Consider the following 20017-nt stretch of genomic DNA (forward strand, 5'->3'; position numbering starts at 1 on the left):
TTAAGATATAGTTGTTGTTGAAAAAAAATTATAATTATAAAATAAAAATTAGTAATATATAATAAATGTAAATTTTAAATAATAATTTTGATAAAATTATTAAAAATATAATAGATTTTTTATTATACAAGTGAAAAATTATATTAACATAATTTTTAAATTACAGCAGTTAGTGTTTGCCAAAAATTTTAATAATGTACCTTTTAAATTATAACTGTTCAACTTTAATCTCAAACGCACCTAAAGTCGTTTAAGCATTTGCAGGTTCGTTGATAGGGGCTTAACACTTATAGAAGAGCTTTATGAATAAATTCTGAGTGCCCGCCAGGGAAAGTTGACTCCTTGTTCGATCCTTTTTGTTTTTTAATCCTTCCAATGTATGGTAAATCCTTTCACAGTTGAACATAATTAAGTTAACTACTTGAAGTGATGTTTAAGGTAAGATTACATCTTTTCGTAAGTTGTTGAGCAGTATTTACTGGATTACAGATGTCCAATAGTTATGGATCTTCCCGTTATCAGAATCCCATAATTTCCATTTACTCGTTCCCAACATCAAACAAAATTGTATGAATGATACCAATTGGTTCTCGAATCAAATACGAACTTAACACTAAAACCGAACAAAATTAATTTAGTTCAATTCGATTCAATTCTATGGTCTAGTTTGGTTAGAACAATTTTATCCTGTATATTTACTAATAATAATATTATTATATTATTATTATAATAAAAATATTGAGTCCATAAATCTATAAATAATAAACAATATGACAAATTTAAATAAATCAACATTAAATCCAACACAAAATAAACTTATAGTCTCTAAAAATCCACTACAAATTAAATATCTTTAACAGTAAATAAAAAAAGCAAACAATAATGAAAAATTACAAATAAAAGAAACCTTAAAGTTCCATTGCCCATTTGTCATCGGTATCCACAAACTTACTTCATTCTTCAACATGTCTTCCACCAAAATATTTTAAAACTCTACACCAAGTTACCAACACACATCCATAACCATGGTACATTATCTCTCTAAGTGAGCCAAGCACCAATAATTAAACAAATTATAATAAAATGTATACCATCACACTAATAATCACATGTACTAATATAAAATTTATTTCTTTTTTTATTTTTTATTTTACTTTGAACCGTGCAATTTTTTCATTTAAATCGAACCAAATCAAAACTAATTGATTTAGAGATTTATAAACCATTTGATTTTTACTACCCAAATCAAACTGCCGTAATACAATTCAGTTCCAATAGAACCGAATACCCGTCCGACATCATCTGACCATCAAGGTGGGGATGACCATTAAGCTACCCCACCGATTGATTCCCTTCGGATTTGGACAATTAATAATCCTCGGTGATAACATGCTTAAATCTACAAAAAAATTCATCTCAAATTATGATTCTACAAAGACTTTCGTTGATATTGTACACTGATGTATGATTCGCTTTGAATTTATAACAGCTGAAATTCCAATCTGTTACTACCACCTCATATGACCCTCACAAAACGTAACATATAGTCACATACTAGCAAGACTCCGTTAATAAACCTGGAAGAGGCAAATGAACAAGGGGCGGAAACAGGTAAATTGGGTTGATAAACAAAAACCTGAAAAAGACCAAAAAAAAAAAGACTGAAAAGTGAAAACACAGGCTTTACATTGAGATCTGAGCCAGAGGGACATTCTATATCAGCAACAAAATTTATATGACCGCCAAAGCTTTCAACTTTGTCATCCTGTAAAGCCGAAGAACACAACGGAGCATTTTGCGTGAATCACCATTCCTCACACCAAATGACCTACTTCCGGAAAAAAATATGCTCAAACAACATCACCAAAAGTGTGATCAAGAATAACCGATAGAAAAAGAAAATACTAATTCTTGGATAACAGTTCACCGCACCCAAACATTTCAAATCATAAGTTTAGACGCAAGCTGGAAATCTGGTAAGGCTGTTTGTCTGATAAAAACAAACTACATGTTCGGGCAGTATCCCTTAATGCATAATAGTCCATGAGCTATGGAATAAGCAACAGAATAATATGCAGAAATATTCTAATGTCGCGTGGTGCCATCTTCATTAAACTAGAAGTTTTTCTATACAAATATATTCACAAACTCGTTACATACATATTTAAGTGGTAAGACACAAACGATTGCTGCTGTAAGTGGTCGAGCTCATCGGCTTCCAACAATGATTTCTATTTACAATTCAAATCTCTAGAAGCATCTGAAACAATTAGAGACGACTTGTCAGTTAATATTTTGGTTGTGCTGGAGAAAAAAAAGCACAAAACTGCACCACAATGGGGGAGGTGGTGCCCCCGGGGAGGGGGGGGGGGTGCGTAGTTTCAATTGCTTATAAAATTGTTTTCAGAAAATTGGGAGTCATACCTGTTACGTAAATTTCCTCAAGTTCCTCTTAGCCCGGAGCTGACCCAGCTTGTCCCTCCATTGTGCTGTGGTATCAAAGTGATGAAAATTCAGAAGCTTTTTCTGTAACAAGATAAATGATAGTGGAAAAAGAAAGGACTACCATATGCATAATTCAAGGGATACATGGGAAAGTAGACTAGAAAACCACCAAAAATGACAGAAGATCAGGTACAGTTATTCTAGATAGCAAAGCATATAAAGTTTACTTCATTCAAAGTCATGCATCATCCACAAGGATTGGCGCTGCCTCAAAGTACCACAAGGAAACTATTCCAAGCAATTTTAGAGAATGGACAGACAGCTTACTGGTCCAATGATGTCACAGAACCAATTTTGCAAGTGCACCAATTTAGCACCATCCACTTTTCAACAAAAGCATAATCATATGAATTCCATTTAGGGAAGATATCTTATGGAGTTGGGGGTTGAAAAGGAAGAGGAAAATGCACAAAAGAGACAAGAAAATAAATATACCTGCATCCCTATAACGTTCCTCAACAGCAGCTATCAACATATTGCGCACAAGATTAAACTCCTTTGTATCAAGGCACGGCTGACCACTTGGCCTGGAACCATATTACTTCTGATTAGACTTCTTTCCCTTTCACTAAAAGAAATGCACAAATTGGGAAAAGATACAGAGCCTCTTAATCAGTTTGTTCAAATTACCAATGCCGTCACCAATTTCAAAACAGCCACTGCATTAGTAGCCACATACCCAGGCTCTAAATTTCTCATCATTTCTGAACTTTCTAGGTTTACATGGCAACATTACTAAATGCCGAGGCCAAAAGTAAAATAAAAATACAGGATATTAAGCAACATGGATTTCCTCAAGTCGAACACAAAGTAACATTGCATCTGCAAGTTCTTAAACAGAAAAGCATTCCCTACTGAAGCATAATATCAGGAATATCCAGATTAAGTCACAGAAACACAAATAATTTGTTCATACATTCTAGAAAAATTATTCCTCCCTCCGAAAGTAAATGCTAAAACACAATCTACAAGGATCTCAAGACTCACTTATCCAATTCGGTAAACAATAAGCCATCTGAACCAGGAGAATGTGTAGACAGTTTGCCAGATTCGATGACCCTCATCCCGTCACTGTATGCCAAGTATTTGTTCACCTGTATTGGCACCTGCAGGGTATAAAACAGAAATTATAATTAGTGCATCGCCAATTACCTTATGTCAAACAATGCATTATCAAAATAATCTGTCGCAAGTCCTCCATTGCTCAAATTCAATTCCACTGAAAGTAAAAGATAGCAATATAGTTGAGAAGCAACACATAATTTCAACTCCTTTTGATATGTTTACTTTGATGTTTCAAGAACCAGTTCTCCAGCATTGAATCTCTCACGAATACAATTAACTAAGCTAGCAGACTAAAATTTAAATGGAAGGAACGAGCTCCAACTAATGTGCTGAGTACCTTGCATCTTACTGCAATGTTAATAGCATCTGAAGGTCTAAGATCAAAGCTGACACACTCTGTCTCATCACCCACCTGTCACCACGCCCAACACAGTCTAGTTAAACACTAAGACCATTAAGTAATCAAGCAAAAACTCAAGTATATGGCCAGATTAGCTATCTGCCTTTGTAAGGTATAGCTGGGCAAAGTACGCCTCATGCACTCTCTTGGTAACTCTAACAAGTCTGACCTGCAGAAAACAAAGAAAAAGTACCATACTCAACATAGTAAAGGATATATCATGTTTGCTTAATAGAAGTGATAGCAGCATTCTACAATAAGGATTCAAATGCAAAACATACTTCATATCCCATCTTCTCAATCATCTCCTTCACCACTTGATACAGAGTGGGTCTAGCCTGAAAGCAATAGCCAACAAATTTTTTACATTACACATTGCAACAAACCAATTTCTCTGGTCAAAACCCAAAATAAAACCATAACCTCCCATCTCAAATTATTAAAAAAGGAAGAGAACAGGAAGGCGGCAAGAGTTGAAAACCTACAATTTGCACATTGCGCATTGCCGCCATAAGCAACACGCTTGGCATCTCTACTGCAATCAGAGACAAACAACAGCTTCAATTTGTTGAAAACTGATTGAAAACACAGAATGTATTACTAGAAATGAGGCCTCTCTAACAATAAAACCATAAGATTCACATATTACGTACGAACAATTATTGGAAGAAGAAGACCAGTCCCATCTTCCATCTTCAATACAATAGCAGGATGTGGAGCATAATCTGGCAAATGTCCACCCTGAGGATTGTTATGGACACATCTAAGGTGTCTACCATCCCTCATTTTGATCATGAAACCATCCGCCCCACTTTTCACCTCAACTGCAACAGCCAATCCAAAAACATAAGTTAACTAACAACTCATCGGAAGTTATTTCATGCATCAAATTTGGGTCCATGATCATCAGTCACAATCCCCAATTTGATAAGACTTGAAATAGAGCCAGTTTTAAGTATTCATAATGACAACGGCATCAATTTACAAACAACTCACTGAAGATTCATTGAATTAAATTGCAACACCATGGCCGAGAAAGTAGCATACCAGCTTCAACAACACTGGAGTTCACGAAATCTTCATCATTTTCATTGAAGTTCTCAGCCATGCTGCCATTACCATTAGATGAAGAACTGAAGGTACACTGCACTAACTTGCACTTTCGCGCGTTTTGTTGACGAGTAAAGACACCCACCTTAGTCTTGACAGCAGTCAATCCCTTGAATCCCCACAACTCACTCCTGAAAAACCTAGCCTTCATCACAGGGCCGGTGGACGGCACAGTGTTGTAAAGTCCTCCTTGTCTTGCACGTACAGCTGGGCAAAAAACTGGTCCTTGAAGTGATCCCATCTCCTAAACTCCTTAAACCTATCCAAAATTGAACAGATAGATTAGTGAATTCATCATACTCCTCTAGTACAATATATAGTCGCATACAAAAACAGATTTTATAGTAACCTCCACTTAAACGCACCCGCCAAATAAATAAGCTATAAAATAAAAATCAAATAATCTCCTCTCTTTAAATAAAATAAAAGAAATAAAAAATCATAATCATGAAATTATCAGGAAAAAAAAATGACGATCTAAAACATCAAGTAAAAGGAACCAGACCTGAGGAAAAAAAAAATCAACAAAAGATCCCAAGCTATAGTAAGCCGATCAACAATTAGAAGCCTCACAATCACCGATCAACGTAATAAACATAATAAATATTGATAGAATCCAAAACGGCATCCTAAATGAAAGCGGGAAGAGACCGAAATGGAATGATAGATAAAAAGAAGAGTTCGTTGACGAAATCGAGTGAGAGTGAAATTAGTTGTGAGAGTAGATTGAGGAAAGCTTGAGGTGTAAGCTATTGAACGATTTAAGGACTAGAGAGACCAACAACAGGGTTTAGATAAAATGAACGAGATCCAGAGGCAAACGGAGAGAATTTGGCAAACAAAGATAAGAGATTCTTTCTTCTCGATCACTGTCCACAACAGAGACTAATCCCAGTTGCCCCTACAACACAACACATAAATCGCATCGCTCAATCACTACCCATCAATCCATCATCATCATTAATGATTATTCAAAAGGACGGTTATACCCCTGAAAAGATAATGTTATGGCGGGGTGGGGGATTCTATTTCCAATTCTATTTTTTTCAAGGAAATAAATAAAAATTAAATATACAAGGTTGTTATTGCGCATAAAATGAGTGATGAAAATAAAAATAATAATTTTTTTCTTTATAAATTTCTATAGTAATGATATGTGTGTTAATAAATAAAATACATATTATTTTTAAAATATAAAATCAATTTTTATGAAATAAAATACAGAAATTTAGATAGACTATACATGTTTCTTCTTCTATTTAATCTTATAAAAAAATTATTTTAATGATTTAATTAAATTTTAAATTAAATAATTGAAAATCATATCTAACAGTACGTAGTTATGATACGGCAATATTTATAGAATGACCAAAATAAAAATACAAAGATAAATAAAGTGAATGCATGGCAATTATGAATTGTGAAAAATAATTATAAGTTCAGATAATTAATTAGGATTATTGACTTTTCAGTAATATAGTCGTGCCTATGAGGGTATAAACGACATTCCGTGGAAAATGCATACGATTGATCTACGCGGTGACATAATATTAACTATCCGACAGATCAAAATGCCGGCGGCTGAAAATATCAAGATCCCCAATCAGTGCCACGTGTAACATGATTCTCTGAGCTGATCTGGATAAGGCTCTCCTCTTTAAAATTTTAAATATCAAACATTTTTTTTTTACTCAAAGTATCATTCATCGGATTTTCGGCCCAAATGACTTCATAAAACTAGAAAGTTATGGAACTGTAATAATAAAACCATTTTACGTAATTAGAACACTATTTTCTCTCAATTTCGTTAATTTTTTTAAAGAAAAAGTTCTTTTCACCTTTGGAGTTTGATACAACATCTAATTTCAGCATTATTTAAATAATAGTTAACTTTATTCTTGATTTTTAAACAAGAACATTTAAATAAAGTTATAGTTAACTTTTTTCATCATTATTTAAATAATAGTTAATTTTATTCTTGATTTTTAAACAATAATCTAAAATATCTTTTCATTAATTTACCTCAATAATTATACAGTTTATTAATGGCGAAATAAGATTTTCAATTAAGGATATATAAATTATTTCATAGAAGTCCAATCTAGAAATATGAAAATAAAGATAATAATAAATATTCTAAAACCAAAATAATAAATAAATAAATAAATAAAATGTTACATATACTTATGGAAACACTCAAACTCTCAACTTCAATGAGAAATAGCATGGACTATCTAGCCAACTCAATTAATGAGTTTCTGCAAATTTTATTAAAATTATTAATTTATGTTATTTTATACATTAACTCGAGATATTTAGAGTCATTTTAACTTCGATCTTCAATTATAATACACAAATTTTAAATATAATTAATATTGTTTATGAAACCGAAAATTGTGTTTTTTTTTTTAATATGAAAATTTGTTTAGTAAGCACGGCAAAATAAAACAATCGTAAAATAGCTGCCGCGTTGTCTCATCGTGTGTAATTTGTCCAATATAAAGATGGTTAAGCTATATATGTAATTATGCTGCAACTAAGCCCACTTTAGTTTAAAAAAATGTTAGCTGCGAGATTTACAACCAATTCCAAAAGAAGAACCATTGATGATTATAATAAGGTCCCCTATAATTTTTTTAAAAAATTTTTTACGACATCAATAATTTAAAAATATATACCATTAAATCTAATTAGTAGTACATATTATCTCTATTAATTAAAAAAATTAATTATTGTAAAATAATATAGACAATTAACAAATCGACTAAAGGGTTCTTTAATTTAAAATAGAATTCTCAACAGGTTCTTTTATTTAAATTGAGTAATAAGCTAATAAGCTTTGTTGAATAATGCTTATGCATGCATCTTCTTTTAGATGAACATCCTATATTCAAATGTAATTAAAATATAATGTGGTTTCTATTCAAGGAGAAAAATAGGTAACAATCTCAATTATTTGATTAGATGAAAGCAACCACAAAATATATTTAATAAGCTAGGATTGCTCCTTCTTATAATACATAAGCATTGATAAATGAATGTTGTTAGGGATAACAAAAAACAGACCTGGCCCTTGGTCCAATTGATCAGACCCTCGTACCGTAACTTTTAGTACTTCAGACCGATTTAAGGAGTCAAATGTTGAATTAGGGATCAATGAATAAAGGTCCGACTACATTCGAGTCAAAATTAAGGCCTTATTAAAAAAACTTAACCCAACCTTCAATTAAATTAAAAATTAAAAAATGACACTTAAAAGTTATTAAAACAAACACGCTACTCACATGATCACAACTAAACTTTAATTATATTTGTCTCTATCTTGTACTAATTTAGTTCTTTTATACTTTATTTATTTATTGATCGTTAGTTTTATCAAACTATTAAGTTTGATTAAACTATTTATTAGGTTAATAGTTTAAACATTACAAGGTTGTAAAGGGGATGTTGGTTTGATGGGGACCATAATGGATAAGTGATAGATTTATCAATGATATAATATTAATATTTATAAATATGGGGTCAAAATATGATTTCCTCATAGAAACTGGCTAAATTTCAACGAGTATCCCTATCTTTTCTAATTTTTTCTCTGAATTAGCTAGCATTTTTTTTTGGTTGGATACTGAATAGCTCTAATTTTGAATTTATTTGAATGCGTATGTATGATAGTTTTTTTTTTTAATTTGAATTTATAATTTATTATATTGTGTTACTAGTATTTTGAGTATTGAACTATTAATTTATTATGTATTAAATAATCATATTTAATTTTAGTGTTTTTAAAATTTTCAATTTTATTAAAAATTTATTTAAATATTAACGGAAGCCCAAGCCCGCCCGCTTTAAGCTTGGATGGGCTTTTAGAGAGTTTAAGTCTATTACCAGTAACATGGGCTTTCCAAGCCCATAATTTGCCATCCTTATTGTTTACTGTGTAAATAAAATAAGCTACTGATTAAAAGAACAACTTAGTATTCGGTAAATTATGTTACCGCAATTGTTGTAAATTTGAAAAGTAAATTATTTCTTTGGTAAATGTTATTATAAAAGTACCGTTTTGTTGTATAATGACCAAAATAGACATAAATTTAAATTGTATTTTATTTGTATATTAGGGTTCATTGAGAAGTAATATATAATTGAATTTTTATTAAAATATTAACGTTATAATAGAAGCTTTAAAAAGTGTGATGCCTTATTTAATAAGTAACCTATAAAAAACAACCATTTACTTACTTTTAAAAGCTGCTGTCCAAATAAAGAAACTTAGGAAATAAACATCTTTAAAAAAAAATTACCAAATGCTGTTTTTATCAAAACTTATAAAATAAGTTGCTTATACCATTTCAATTGCAATCCTAATCGGGCCTAAAAACTAGTAATTTGATAATTATGCCCTTTATATTTGCATTCAAGTACATTAAAAAGGTATCTCGTATTTAAAGAAATGTACTTATCATGCTAGAAATATCTTCAAATTAAATAATTTAAGAAAGTAGAAACTTCAAGTTAAACAATTAAATAGAGTTTGTTGAATTAAATATATGTATTAGAAAAAAATATTTTTTAACTTAATCAGTTATAAATATTATTTAAAATGAAAAAGAATACATTTATATAATTTGTTTTAAATAAGTAAACTATAAATTCATTTATAGGAGTAAGTGTGATTTAAATTTCTGATGATAAATCTTTATCATAAATAAGTGATTGTGTGAAAGAAAAAGAATTATTAAGCTTTTAAATTGTAAGAAATAGGTTAATAGTTTAAGGGTAGTTTCGAGAGTTGGAGTTAAATAATTCATTTAGCACGTTCTGTTACCATATGTAGGCTGTTGCTGGTTGAATGGTTGACGTCCACAATCTGCAGTGGCAAGCTGAACATGTATTTGGAGGAATCAATCTGAAAATTTAATGGAAGACGGGGGACAAAAAAGTTTCTGAATTTGGCTTTGGCACCGCCGCTTCTGCAAAATTCCGGAGAGTGATGGGCCTTTTTGCGAGTCATGATTACGTGGGTCTGGGCCTTTGTCTTGCTTAGCTGTTTCCTGTTTGGTTTCCTATTTACATACCATAAAGCCGAAGGGCGAGAAAGATAAAAAGGAGAGGGTTGATGATTGCTTATTCTGGTCTACGCACAAAACTGAAGGCAACTAACACAAGTTATTGAATCGAAGGACATGTGGAACATCAATGACTTTGTTTACAGATATGTAAGTAATCAAATGTTCCGTTTAAATTAACAAGGAAGGAACATGAATAGTTAATAATGGATCAAACTTGGTCCATCCTGAATAATTTTAACAAGATGACCAAATTTGCTCCATTAGGATTAAGGAATTTTAATTTGCTTCTGCAGTAGCAGACCAGGGTTCATCAGCATGACAGTAGGGCAGTGTTTGTTTTGCCCATAAGTAAGATTGGAAAATAACAAAAACTAAATTAAGTTCCTCCACCGAAGCTCGGCGGTGGCCAAATACCACCACCACAGTCGTCATTGGTAACGTAAGACATGCATGATAATGGCACAAGACAAAGCCCTCGGCTTCTTAGATCTCGCTTCGGTTCTTCATCCCCATTTGCTGCAATCGAGCCCTGAATCATTATAATTACCAGTAATTTTGTGTTAGCATGCGTGGACACCATGGCACCTCTTGATTCTAATCAATTTTACAGTAACAATATTAGGGAATACTTTCTTACCCCTTGCATTGTTCTAGAGGGCCTGCTCCGTGATGACTTCATGTAAGGAACACTTAATGTCTGCATACACATGGTACAGGAAGTTAAGACTAAATCAACGAATTGTCCAAGACTCCAACGTTAATTAAATGAATTAAACTGCCCACCCACATTGCATGGCAAGATGTATTGCTCAAACTCCGCACATACATATAAGTTGCAGTAAGATATTATGCGACAATGAGAACTTTAGGCAATCAAACTCCACAGTAGAGAATACACACACATATGTATATGTATATATATATATATATATTATAGTTAATGTAGGGTTGATAATCCCGAAATGTAGTAACCTACTGAAACCCTAGCTCTCTGGCTCCGCTGCTGTCTACGTACGTCTAGAGGGTTTAAATTTGTGAAAAAGGATTGGGTTGGTTAATTTGACCGGCGGTGGTTAGATTTTTGAGGTAAAAATATGACGTAGAGAAGGCAATGTGTCAGAATGGGACATAAAAGATTTCAACAAGAACGTTGGGAATTGAAATTACCTCGACCTGGTTCTGAAGGAACTTGATGTACCCAATAGCCTCCAGTAGTACGGATGCGGTATCTGTCTGAAATATTCTCCACCCCCACATGCAAAAAACACCCACAGGTACGTCATCTACCCTTTGCACTTTGCAAGAGGCCGATTCTAGCTACTATTTATAATAATTTAATCTCCTTTTGAATCAAATAGCAACATTTAATTAAATCGATCTAATTTTTTGCCTTTAATTTGAAGATTGCAATAAGCTTCAGTACAGACTATAGTCAATTTGATTTCATGCAAATAGCTTGAATAACGTACCTTGCCGAAGGGCGCTACCAACTGCTGAAGAGCTGCAATTCGATCTCCTAGTTTCTCTTTCCTAACCTGTGCTAATGCCAAATTATTAAAGCATTATACTATTAGAGCCAAGACTCAACCGGTAGTAGCGCATTAAGATAACAAAATTACAGAACGTGATTATTGATTAATTGGCATTCACCTTCATAGGAGGGCAAGAAGCGCGTGACTCCAATCTCGATTTCTTAGACGCAAACTGCGTTGCCTTTGGCTCCATCACACCGCCGTGTCGCTTTGTTGCCTCTGTTATTTCACTGTTATTGATGAAGTGTGCTATCTTTGCAATTCAAAAAAGAGAGTAGTAAAGATGGTCAGATGAATGATCATCAAAAGATTATAACATAAAAAGGTCCAAGCACTACTGAAATTCTGATAAAGGGCTAATCACAAATGTTTAAAGCTGAAAGTTCACCAATACACAGACACATCACCTAATGTAGCAAAAAGATAAAGGCACGCTATATATTCTTTTGGAGACATGATTTTGATTATCAACTTTTTACAATAAAAGCCAACTTCTCTTTCAAGTGACGATCAAATAATAAAATAGATGACTGATTTGTATTGTGGGAGTTGTTTTGTACATTGAACATTGCCTACATGAAGAACAAGAAGGACTAATTAGCAGTACTTACTTTATTGCTAGGACTACAAGATGGCCGGCGACTTGATTGCTGTAAATGATGCTGATCACAACCGAAAGGAAGGCTCTCTTTATATAAACCAAGATTGTCGTGTGAAGGCTGGCTAAAATCACCACTAACTCTTGAAGATGCTAACAGATCCAAAAACTGCAAGTTCATGTCAAAGTTGGTTGAATTTGTAGAAGATATTTGACTCAAGTTTGAAATATTTATACTCGGATAAATCTGGCTGAAGTTTCCTCTACTGGGCATAGCACCTCCAACACTTGAAATGTTGTGGGCACTTGAATACAAATCTCCAGCTGGAAAATGATTCCCATTGATTGGAAATCCTGAAGACATAGCACCCTTGAGCAATAGCTTGTCACCGAGATCATTCAAATTCTTCTGCTCATTCTTTAAGTAGCTTGCGGTACTTAAATCAGAATCTTCATTAATATTACTGGAGGGGCTGCTTGACATTTCTGTAAATTTCGGAAACGAATCTGAGAACTCATCCTTAATTTTAGCAAAGTGTTCATGAGCTGACTGACTATTAATCCAGTGCAAGCCGGCAGATTCTTGGATCATCGAACTATTGGCAGCAGGTGGGAGTAGAATCTCATTTTTGTGCGTTGAATTTAAGATGACTCCATTGTAAATGAAGTTACCAGAGCTCCTGCACAAACAGTTTAGAGAAAACAAATAAAATGAAATTATTTTCAAACAAAATTAGTGAAGAAACATTGATGTAAGTGGTTATATTTATATTTTGGTATGTACTGTATGAAAGCCAAAACATTATTCTTGGACTCCAAATAAAAAATAAAAAAAGTGTGGGTGTATGTGTGTGTCTTTAAATTAATATTCCTGACTCATGAGACAGTTGCTTGAAGATCAAAATCTAGCAATTACATTTTGATGTCTAGGCATGCATGCCCTTTAGTTACTGATTGATGCACATCAAATCAGAAAAGAAACAAAGAGAGATTCCAAATCTTAAAGTAAATTCATGATGGTACTGTGAACAGCTAGCTACCTAGCGAAAAATAGCATCCATTGCAGAGAGCTCAAAGATAATTAAAGAGAGAGAGAGAGAGAGAGAGAGAGGTGGGGAACTCACAAAGTGACATTTGGGATAGGGGTCCAAGCATTTTGGGTACTACTGCTGGCAACTCCATAGCAAGATGATGGGGTTGGTAAAGAAGAAGAAGACGACGAAGGAGACCCAACAAGCTGGTCTTGACGAAGCTGATGATTCGCAGACTCCATGATGATAAAAGAACAAAGATTTTTTATTTTATTTTATATATTTTTAAAAAAGGGGGGACTCGAAAATCCCAAGATGATGAGGAATTAGATTTTAGTAACCCAGCAGCTTGGTGTAGGAATCCTCTCACACTCTATAGCTATATTCAAAGACACACACTGCATAATCAGGTGACTCCCACACACACCTTCTTGCTTTTAGCGAGCCAAGCCACTTTTGGTGAGTTTTTTCTCTTTACTCTTTCGAGTTTCCATTTTAAAGTAGCCTTCAAAAGAAAGAAAGAGAAGAGAGAGCCTTAAATAAATTTTAATTCTCCATACTTCTCTCTCAGAAGTATTTAAAAATTAACTATTCTTCCTTTTCTTTTCAGGCTTATCACCTTTTTCGGTAGCTGCTTCGATCAATATAAGATATTGCAACCAGAAAAAAGAAAAAAAGAAAAGAAAAGAAAAAAAGCCCTTTGTAAGAATTATTTTTGATTATCTACTCACTCTCTCTTCTGGCTAGCAAAATGCTTTATTGCATTCTCTGCAATTACAGGAGGATGATTATAGTTGCAATATGTTATGATTAAGATCCTGCCTTCGATCCCAAGGCTTTCAACAAAGTTCTCAGACGTGAAATAATGATAGCCACCATGCTCTCTCTCTCTCTCTCTCTGTCTCTTACATATCCATTATCCCGCACATGTTCAAGCTCCTTATATATAAATTCAATCTGGGTCTCTACAGTGATCCTTAATTTCTCTAATATTCTCCGCTCAATAATCGAATTTAATTAATTCATATTTTGTGTTAACCAAACCAATAAAGTATTGGTTCCACTGGTAATGGAGTCCCCTTAAGTGGCTTGACTCCATAATTCGAATTGCAGGGAAGTCGCCTTTATGGAGAGAACATGTGCCTCCCGATTCGAGCAGGGACTTTTAGTCTGGATTGTGGTACGGATTTAAAGGTGTCTCCCATAATTGGGATCCTCCCCAAGATACCTCGTGGTTAAGACAAAAAAAAAATTTGTGTTAACCAAAAAAGAAAAAAAGAAAAAAAATTGAGACCGTCGATTTGGTTCATAATGGCCTCTTCAAAAAAGAAAACTTGTTGATTATGATGGTTTGTTTCATTCCCACATAAAAAAAGAAAAAGCTTAATCAGCACGAATGAGTCAAATAAATTTGAATTTCTACATAAATTATAATTCTTAAAAGAATTTTTACTGTTCATAAAAATATATTAAAATGTATTAAATGCGCGGTTTAGCGTTCCTATCTAATAATTTTAATACAAATTTACAAAATGACAACGGCTTAGTTATTACACCTTCCGATTAACTATTTGGGGACAAAGACGAGCACCGAAAACAAAATGCAAATGATAGACTTTCCAGCAAATAATGAAGGCCGTAATTGACCGAAATACCCATGTGACGTTAACGGTAGAAACTTTAAAAGCGTGGCGGTTGTGGACTACCTTGTAATTTCAACAAGCCGGGCTAATAATGAATTACGTGTAGCCCTTGTAAATGTGGAAAGCTGCATGGTGCTCGCATAATTTTTGCGACCGGAAACATTTCCTTGTGAGAATTGCTCATTTTTTCGTAAGCAAAACTTCAGTCACAAGCTGCTCTCGCAAACCAAAGTCCACTCAAGCTTTGATTACAAGCAAAAGCACTTTTATTTTTTCGCTGCAATTTATGCCTTCATCGATCCTTTCTCCCTTTATTGGATGGCAATGATTCAATTAATACGAAGTCGCTGTAGCAATGATTCAGTTAATAAGAACTCGCTGTAAACTTTAAAAAAAGAAAATTTAAATAGTTACTCTTTTTTTTTTCTTAACCACGAGATGTTTTGGAGAGCGTCTCAATTATGGAAGGTACCTTTAAGTTTGTACCACAACCCAGATTAAAAGTCTCTACTCGAATCGGGAGACACATGTTCTCCCAACAAATGCGACTTCTCTGCGATTCGAACTGAGGAATAAACTCAATCAAGCCACTTAAGGGGATTCCATTACCAGTGGAGCCAACACTTTGTTGGTTTTAAATAGTTACTCTTAACAAATGAGCTTTCAGCGGGCTCACCAATATTAATTTTTTTATTTTTTTAAAAGAAAAAAAAGATATATAAATAAAGTGGAGAGATTCGAATCACATTGCATCATGCTGGCCTTGATTTGTGAATGTGAAGCACTGATTTTAACAGGATTAATCCAATTTATATTATTAGTACATGGACCAATTATCCAAAATTGTTGGATTTATGTCTTATCAACATTAATCTCTTTCTGATATGCGGTCCGGCAGGGCTATGGGAGATGAGGCAACTTGCATTTATGTTTTTGTTTCAAATTTCTCCATTTATGATGCCCGAGGGCTTGAAAAATATCGTAGCATCTAATTTCTCAACCACATCCCTTAGTGGCAAACAAAAGGACGCAACCCTAGAACTAGCCATTCTGATCTGCATATATACATAAACTGTTACATGCATACCCACTTGTAAATATATAAGTGGACTAATTAATTACAAGTTTATTGAATGAGTTGATATATGCTTTAATAATATAGTTTTGTATGTGAAAAATGAGATGTAAAATAATATTTTTTTTTTTTAAAAAAAGGAAAACCTAACTGACCATAACAAGGCTGAGGAAAAAAAATATCTATTTCTTTATATATATATATATATATATTTTTTGGTTTGTGAATGAGAGAGAGGCGTAATAAGAGATTAACAAGTATGATTAAGCTGTCATTCCAAAGAAAACTAAAAAAGAAAAAAAAAATAGCTATAATAATTTGATTTCAGCCCCACGAAAGTTCACATCAGTCGAAAAGTAGATGGGAGAATGTGAAATGAGAGTATGGGCAAGCTACATACTTTGCTTTTCTTTTTTAGCTCTCCTTTTACTCTCAAGCTGCTGCACGCCCACCCATCTCACAGACGACAACCTTTATATATATTTGTTGTTTGTTTAACTATTTTTTTCTCCCTTATTATTCTTCTTCAAAACTTTTTCAATTTTCTTTATCAGTAGCTTTTTCTTCCTTTCACCTTTTTTTATATTTCATAGTCTCACTATCTTCCAAGATTCAATTCAAAAAAGCTGCTCCCCTACATCAATTTACAATGAAATTGTTTAATTAATTTTTACTCTCACTTCCATGAAACTATGAACATTTTTTGTGTGCCTTGTATTGACATATGGAACCATTAATTCTATATGTGTAGCCAGTGAACATGTCAAGGCTGCTGCAGATTCCTTGCTTTTGAAGCATCAACTTGATTGAATCACACCGCTAAATCATTGTTAAATGAAAGCCATATAATTGAAGCCAGAGATTGAAGCTCAAATTACAATGGGATGTTCAACAAGAAGGATTATATACGTTTAATTTCTAGCCCCACTCCCACCCCCCCAAAAAAATCATCCAGTGCAAAAGTTTTACTTATCAACTATTGCAGATGAAGGGTGCATTACATTTGGATTTCTTTAAATAATTATTAATCTATTGTAATTACAAGGACACATGAATTAATATATATAGTTACGGAAAAGATACAAAAAGGATGAGGAAAGGATTACCCTAGCTAGTTGCCTACTCTCCAATTGCACTGTCTCTAATAATCTCATATAAATAATCTATGAATTAGCTATCTCTGGTGACTTTAGGGACCATCACCATCACTAATGTAGAAACTATTTCCCTTTTTCAGGTGGTGGCCAGTCAACCCGTGGTCAGATAACCCGTACTTAAGTGGCATTTACCATTTTTAATACACTTTTGTAAAGTTGTACTAATTTTCAAAATATAATTTTCAGTTGATCAACTGATTTTAACACAGTCGGTGTATGGAAATTCATCACTTCAGAATTCGGATTATATTTCAAAGGAAGCTGCGTGTAATATCAAACAAATGCTTCCCCAGAACATTTTCAGGTTTTACTGATGCTATATATCTTGGCCTTGGTGCATATAAAATCGATATTTTCTAAGCTCCTTTACGGGATTTAAAAGGAAAAATATATATTCAAAGTGTGTCTATTAATCTATTACAAGAAGATAGTATAAACAATTAGTCCCTCATTTCTGGAAAGCTCTTGCATCTTGTCACATATAAATTTAATGTACTGATCTTCATAACGTTTATAATTTCAAGACAGTATTAGTATATGCGCAATCCCAGTATTTTCTGTGAACCGCATCAGACAAAGAATTGATAATAATTTAATTGTTAATGGCCCATATATCATATGTCAGCTTGTTAATTTGGCGGGCCAGAAAAAGGTTCTCAATAGAAAATCAATCTTATATATGATCAACAACTGTTATCCCTTCTCTGGAAATATATTACTTGCAATAAATTGAACATTAATGTTCATCAGTTAACTTTTGCAATTAATTAATTTATTGTCGTTTTTGTTGATGAATGATATACAGTACTGCAACTTTAGGTCAAAACTTTGGCAAAGCCCTTAAAAGGAGGTATAAAGTAGGAGGATTTAAAGATGTTTTGAGAAGAAGACAAGACATTGGAACAGGAGAATATATGCTTTCTGAAGCCCAAGGGCATGAAAATCCAACAGTAGGGCAAGGGGGCATGCTTTTTCTTTTCTTTCCATGTCCACTGACTCACTGAGCCCTAAATATTTCCTTATTCTATGCGATTCCCTGACCAGCTTATTCCTTTTCTCAGTCAGTGAAAAAACAATGCTATATTTTCCAACAACAACGGCACAGATTTTGCCCCTCTTTTAATTTGCTCGCATACAATATATAGTGAAAAGAAGACCTATATCTGATCTTGAGACTCTGACGTCCCACTTTGGCTTTCGGCTTCAAATGCTTTGTATTAAACCAGTGCAACTGCCTAATACCCTAGTAGGGGAAAACAAGAATGATCAATTTGGTTCTCTAAAAATGTATATAAAAAATCGAGGAACCTGTATGTTATCTATGAAATCAAAACCAAATAAACATGTGTTATATCTATGGGGAAAATGTTTCAATCCTACCCTGCTTATGATTTGATTCTTTAAGCTTTTATTTTGGTGGCAGCAACAGGCCTAAGGACGGAATTCGCATCACAGGTATGAAGAATAAAATCCCAATCAAATCGTCAGACCCGATAACACTTTTCCCTTTCACGGTTTCACGGTATGCTTCTCTGCTTGTACGTTGTAATTCTTTATGGCTACCCGAAATTACCCAATGTTTTACGTTAGGTTTGACACACTACGTTATATTACATTGTATTACTTATTTAACATTATGGTATCTTGTATTAAGTTATAATATAATACTATATTTGATGTGGCATGAATTATATTATATATAAAATTATTTTGTATTAATATTATTTAAATTTTTAAGGTAATTTTTTTTACATTAGTTATTAAATAATTATTTTTGTATATTAATTTTTTATAATATAAAAATAATTTAATCATATATTATCATCAAATAATAAAATATTATAATATTATATTATAATATAGTTTATGTTATAATATAGATGATAATATAATATAATTATTTTATATTATAATACAATATAATATTAAAATTTAAATTTAATTATGATATATTTATCTATTAACATTGAATATAATTGTTTTGTTTAAATTTTATTTTTAAATTTAGTATTTTAGTAAATAATAAATGATTAAACAATTAAAATATTTTATACACACTTAACGTAAAATAATTAAAATGATTATATGTAATAAAAATAAAATAATGTATAATTAACATTGATTTACAAAATATTTGGGCTTATTAAATTGAAATTAAATTTTATTTATAAATCATTGATTAATAAATGTAAACATGATTAAAATTTAAAATATAACTAATGTTTTAATGCAATAAAGTCTGAACCTTATCCTCTTATGAGATTATTTTATCCTCCTTTCATTGTATTAACCAACTTTTCAGTATACTGAAATGTAATTTAAAATTGCAATCAAACATAGGTTAATATAAAAATAATATTTTAATGCAATACAATACAATGTAATGCAAGCAGCTAAATGTATCCTTAGTTCTCTCGGACCAAAAAGTCTAAAAACTCCCCGGTACATTTACCTTTTTCTATTAGCAAGAGTCGTGCTGGTGAACGTAACACATTGCTCTCTTCCCCTCTTAACCACATTAAGAAGAAAATGCTCTTAGCCTCAGAAACATCACCTTAATTGAAGGTGTCAATTTATACGACCGTGTCCTATCTGGTTTGTATTGTTGTAAATTTAAATAAATATGTGATCCTTTTATTAAACGTGTAAACTTATTTCATATATTTAATACAAAAAATAAAAAAAAATTAATTTAAAAGTAAATTTTAACATTATTCTTGAAAATAAGTCATTAATAAATTAATATGACATAAATATAACATTAACAAATTTATAACATAATATGAATATGAAACAAATAATTAATTTAGTATTTAGTACTTATATCAATTA

General features: G+C 32.5%; 2 protein-coding genes across 3 annotated transcripts; both read right to left on the bottom strand.

The window, feature by feature from the left end:
• Nucleotides 1-1882: 1882 nt before the first annotated feature.
• Nucleotides 1883-6009, bottom strand: LOC18041272 (bifunctional nuclease 1). Of its 2 annotated transcripts, none has more exons than XR_002905417.1 (11): nt 5586-6009; nt 5018-5339; nt 4624-4794; nt 4456-4505; nt 4252-4308; nt 4074-4139; nt 3908-3982; nt 3493-3611; nt 2941-3073; nt 2425-2489; nt 1883-2260 (listed from the first exon to the last, which is right to left on the bottom strand). XR_002905417.1 is itself a non-coding variant. In XM_006434984.2 (11 exons), exons 2-10 carry the CDS (start codon nt 5319-5321, stop codon nt 2428-2430), a joined length of 996 nt encoding a protein of 331 aa, XP_006435047.1. In that variant the 5' UTR covers nt 5322-5339; nt 5586-6009; the 3' UTR covers nt 1883-2260; nt 2425-2427. The 2 variants fall into 2 exon arrangements, 1 of the variants encoding a protein (XP_006435047.1); XM_006434984.2 differs by having other exon boundaries at nt 2941-3032.
• A 4381-nt stretch (nt 6010-10390) lies between these two features.
• LOC18042741 (transcription factor bHLH110) lies at nt 10391-13796 on the bottom strand. The gene is made up of 7 exons (XM_024184610.1): nt 13404-13796; nt 12293-12959; nt 11800-11934; nt 11619-11684; nt 11317-11382; nt 10787-10846; nt 10391-10678 (listed from the first exon to the last, which is right to left on the bottom strand). Exons 1-7 carry the CDS (start codon nt 13550-13552, stop codon nt 10526-10528), a joined length of 1296 nt encoding a protein of 431 aa, XP_024040378.1. The 5' UTR covers nt 13553-13796; the 3' UTR covers nt 10391-10525.
• Between the last annotated feature and the right edge of the window lie 6221 nt (nt 13797-20017).

This window comes from Citrus clementina, unplaced genomic scaffold, assembly GCF_000493195.1.
Source record: "Citrus clementina cultivar Clemenules unplaced genomic scaffold, Citrus_clementina_v1.0 scaffold_5, whole genome shotgun sequence".
Classification (NCBI taxonomy): Eukaryota; Viridiplantae; Streptophyta; class Magnoliopsida; order Sapindales; family Rutaceae; genus Citrus; species Citrus x clementina.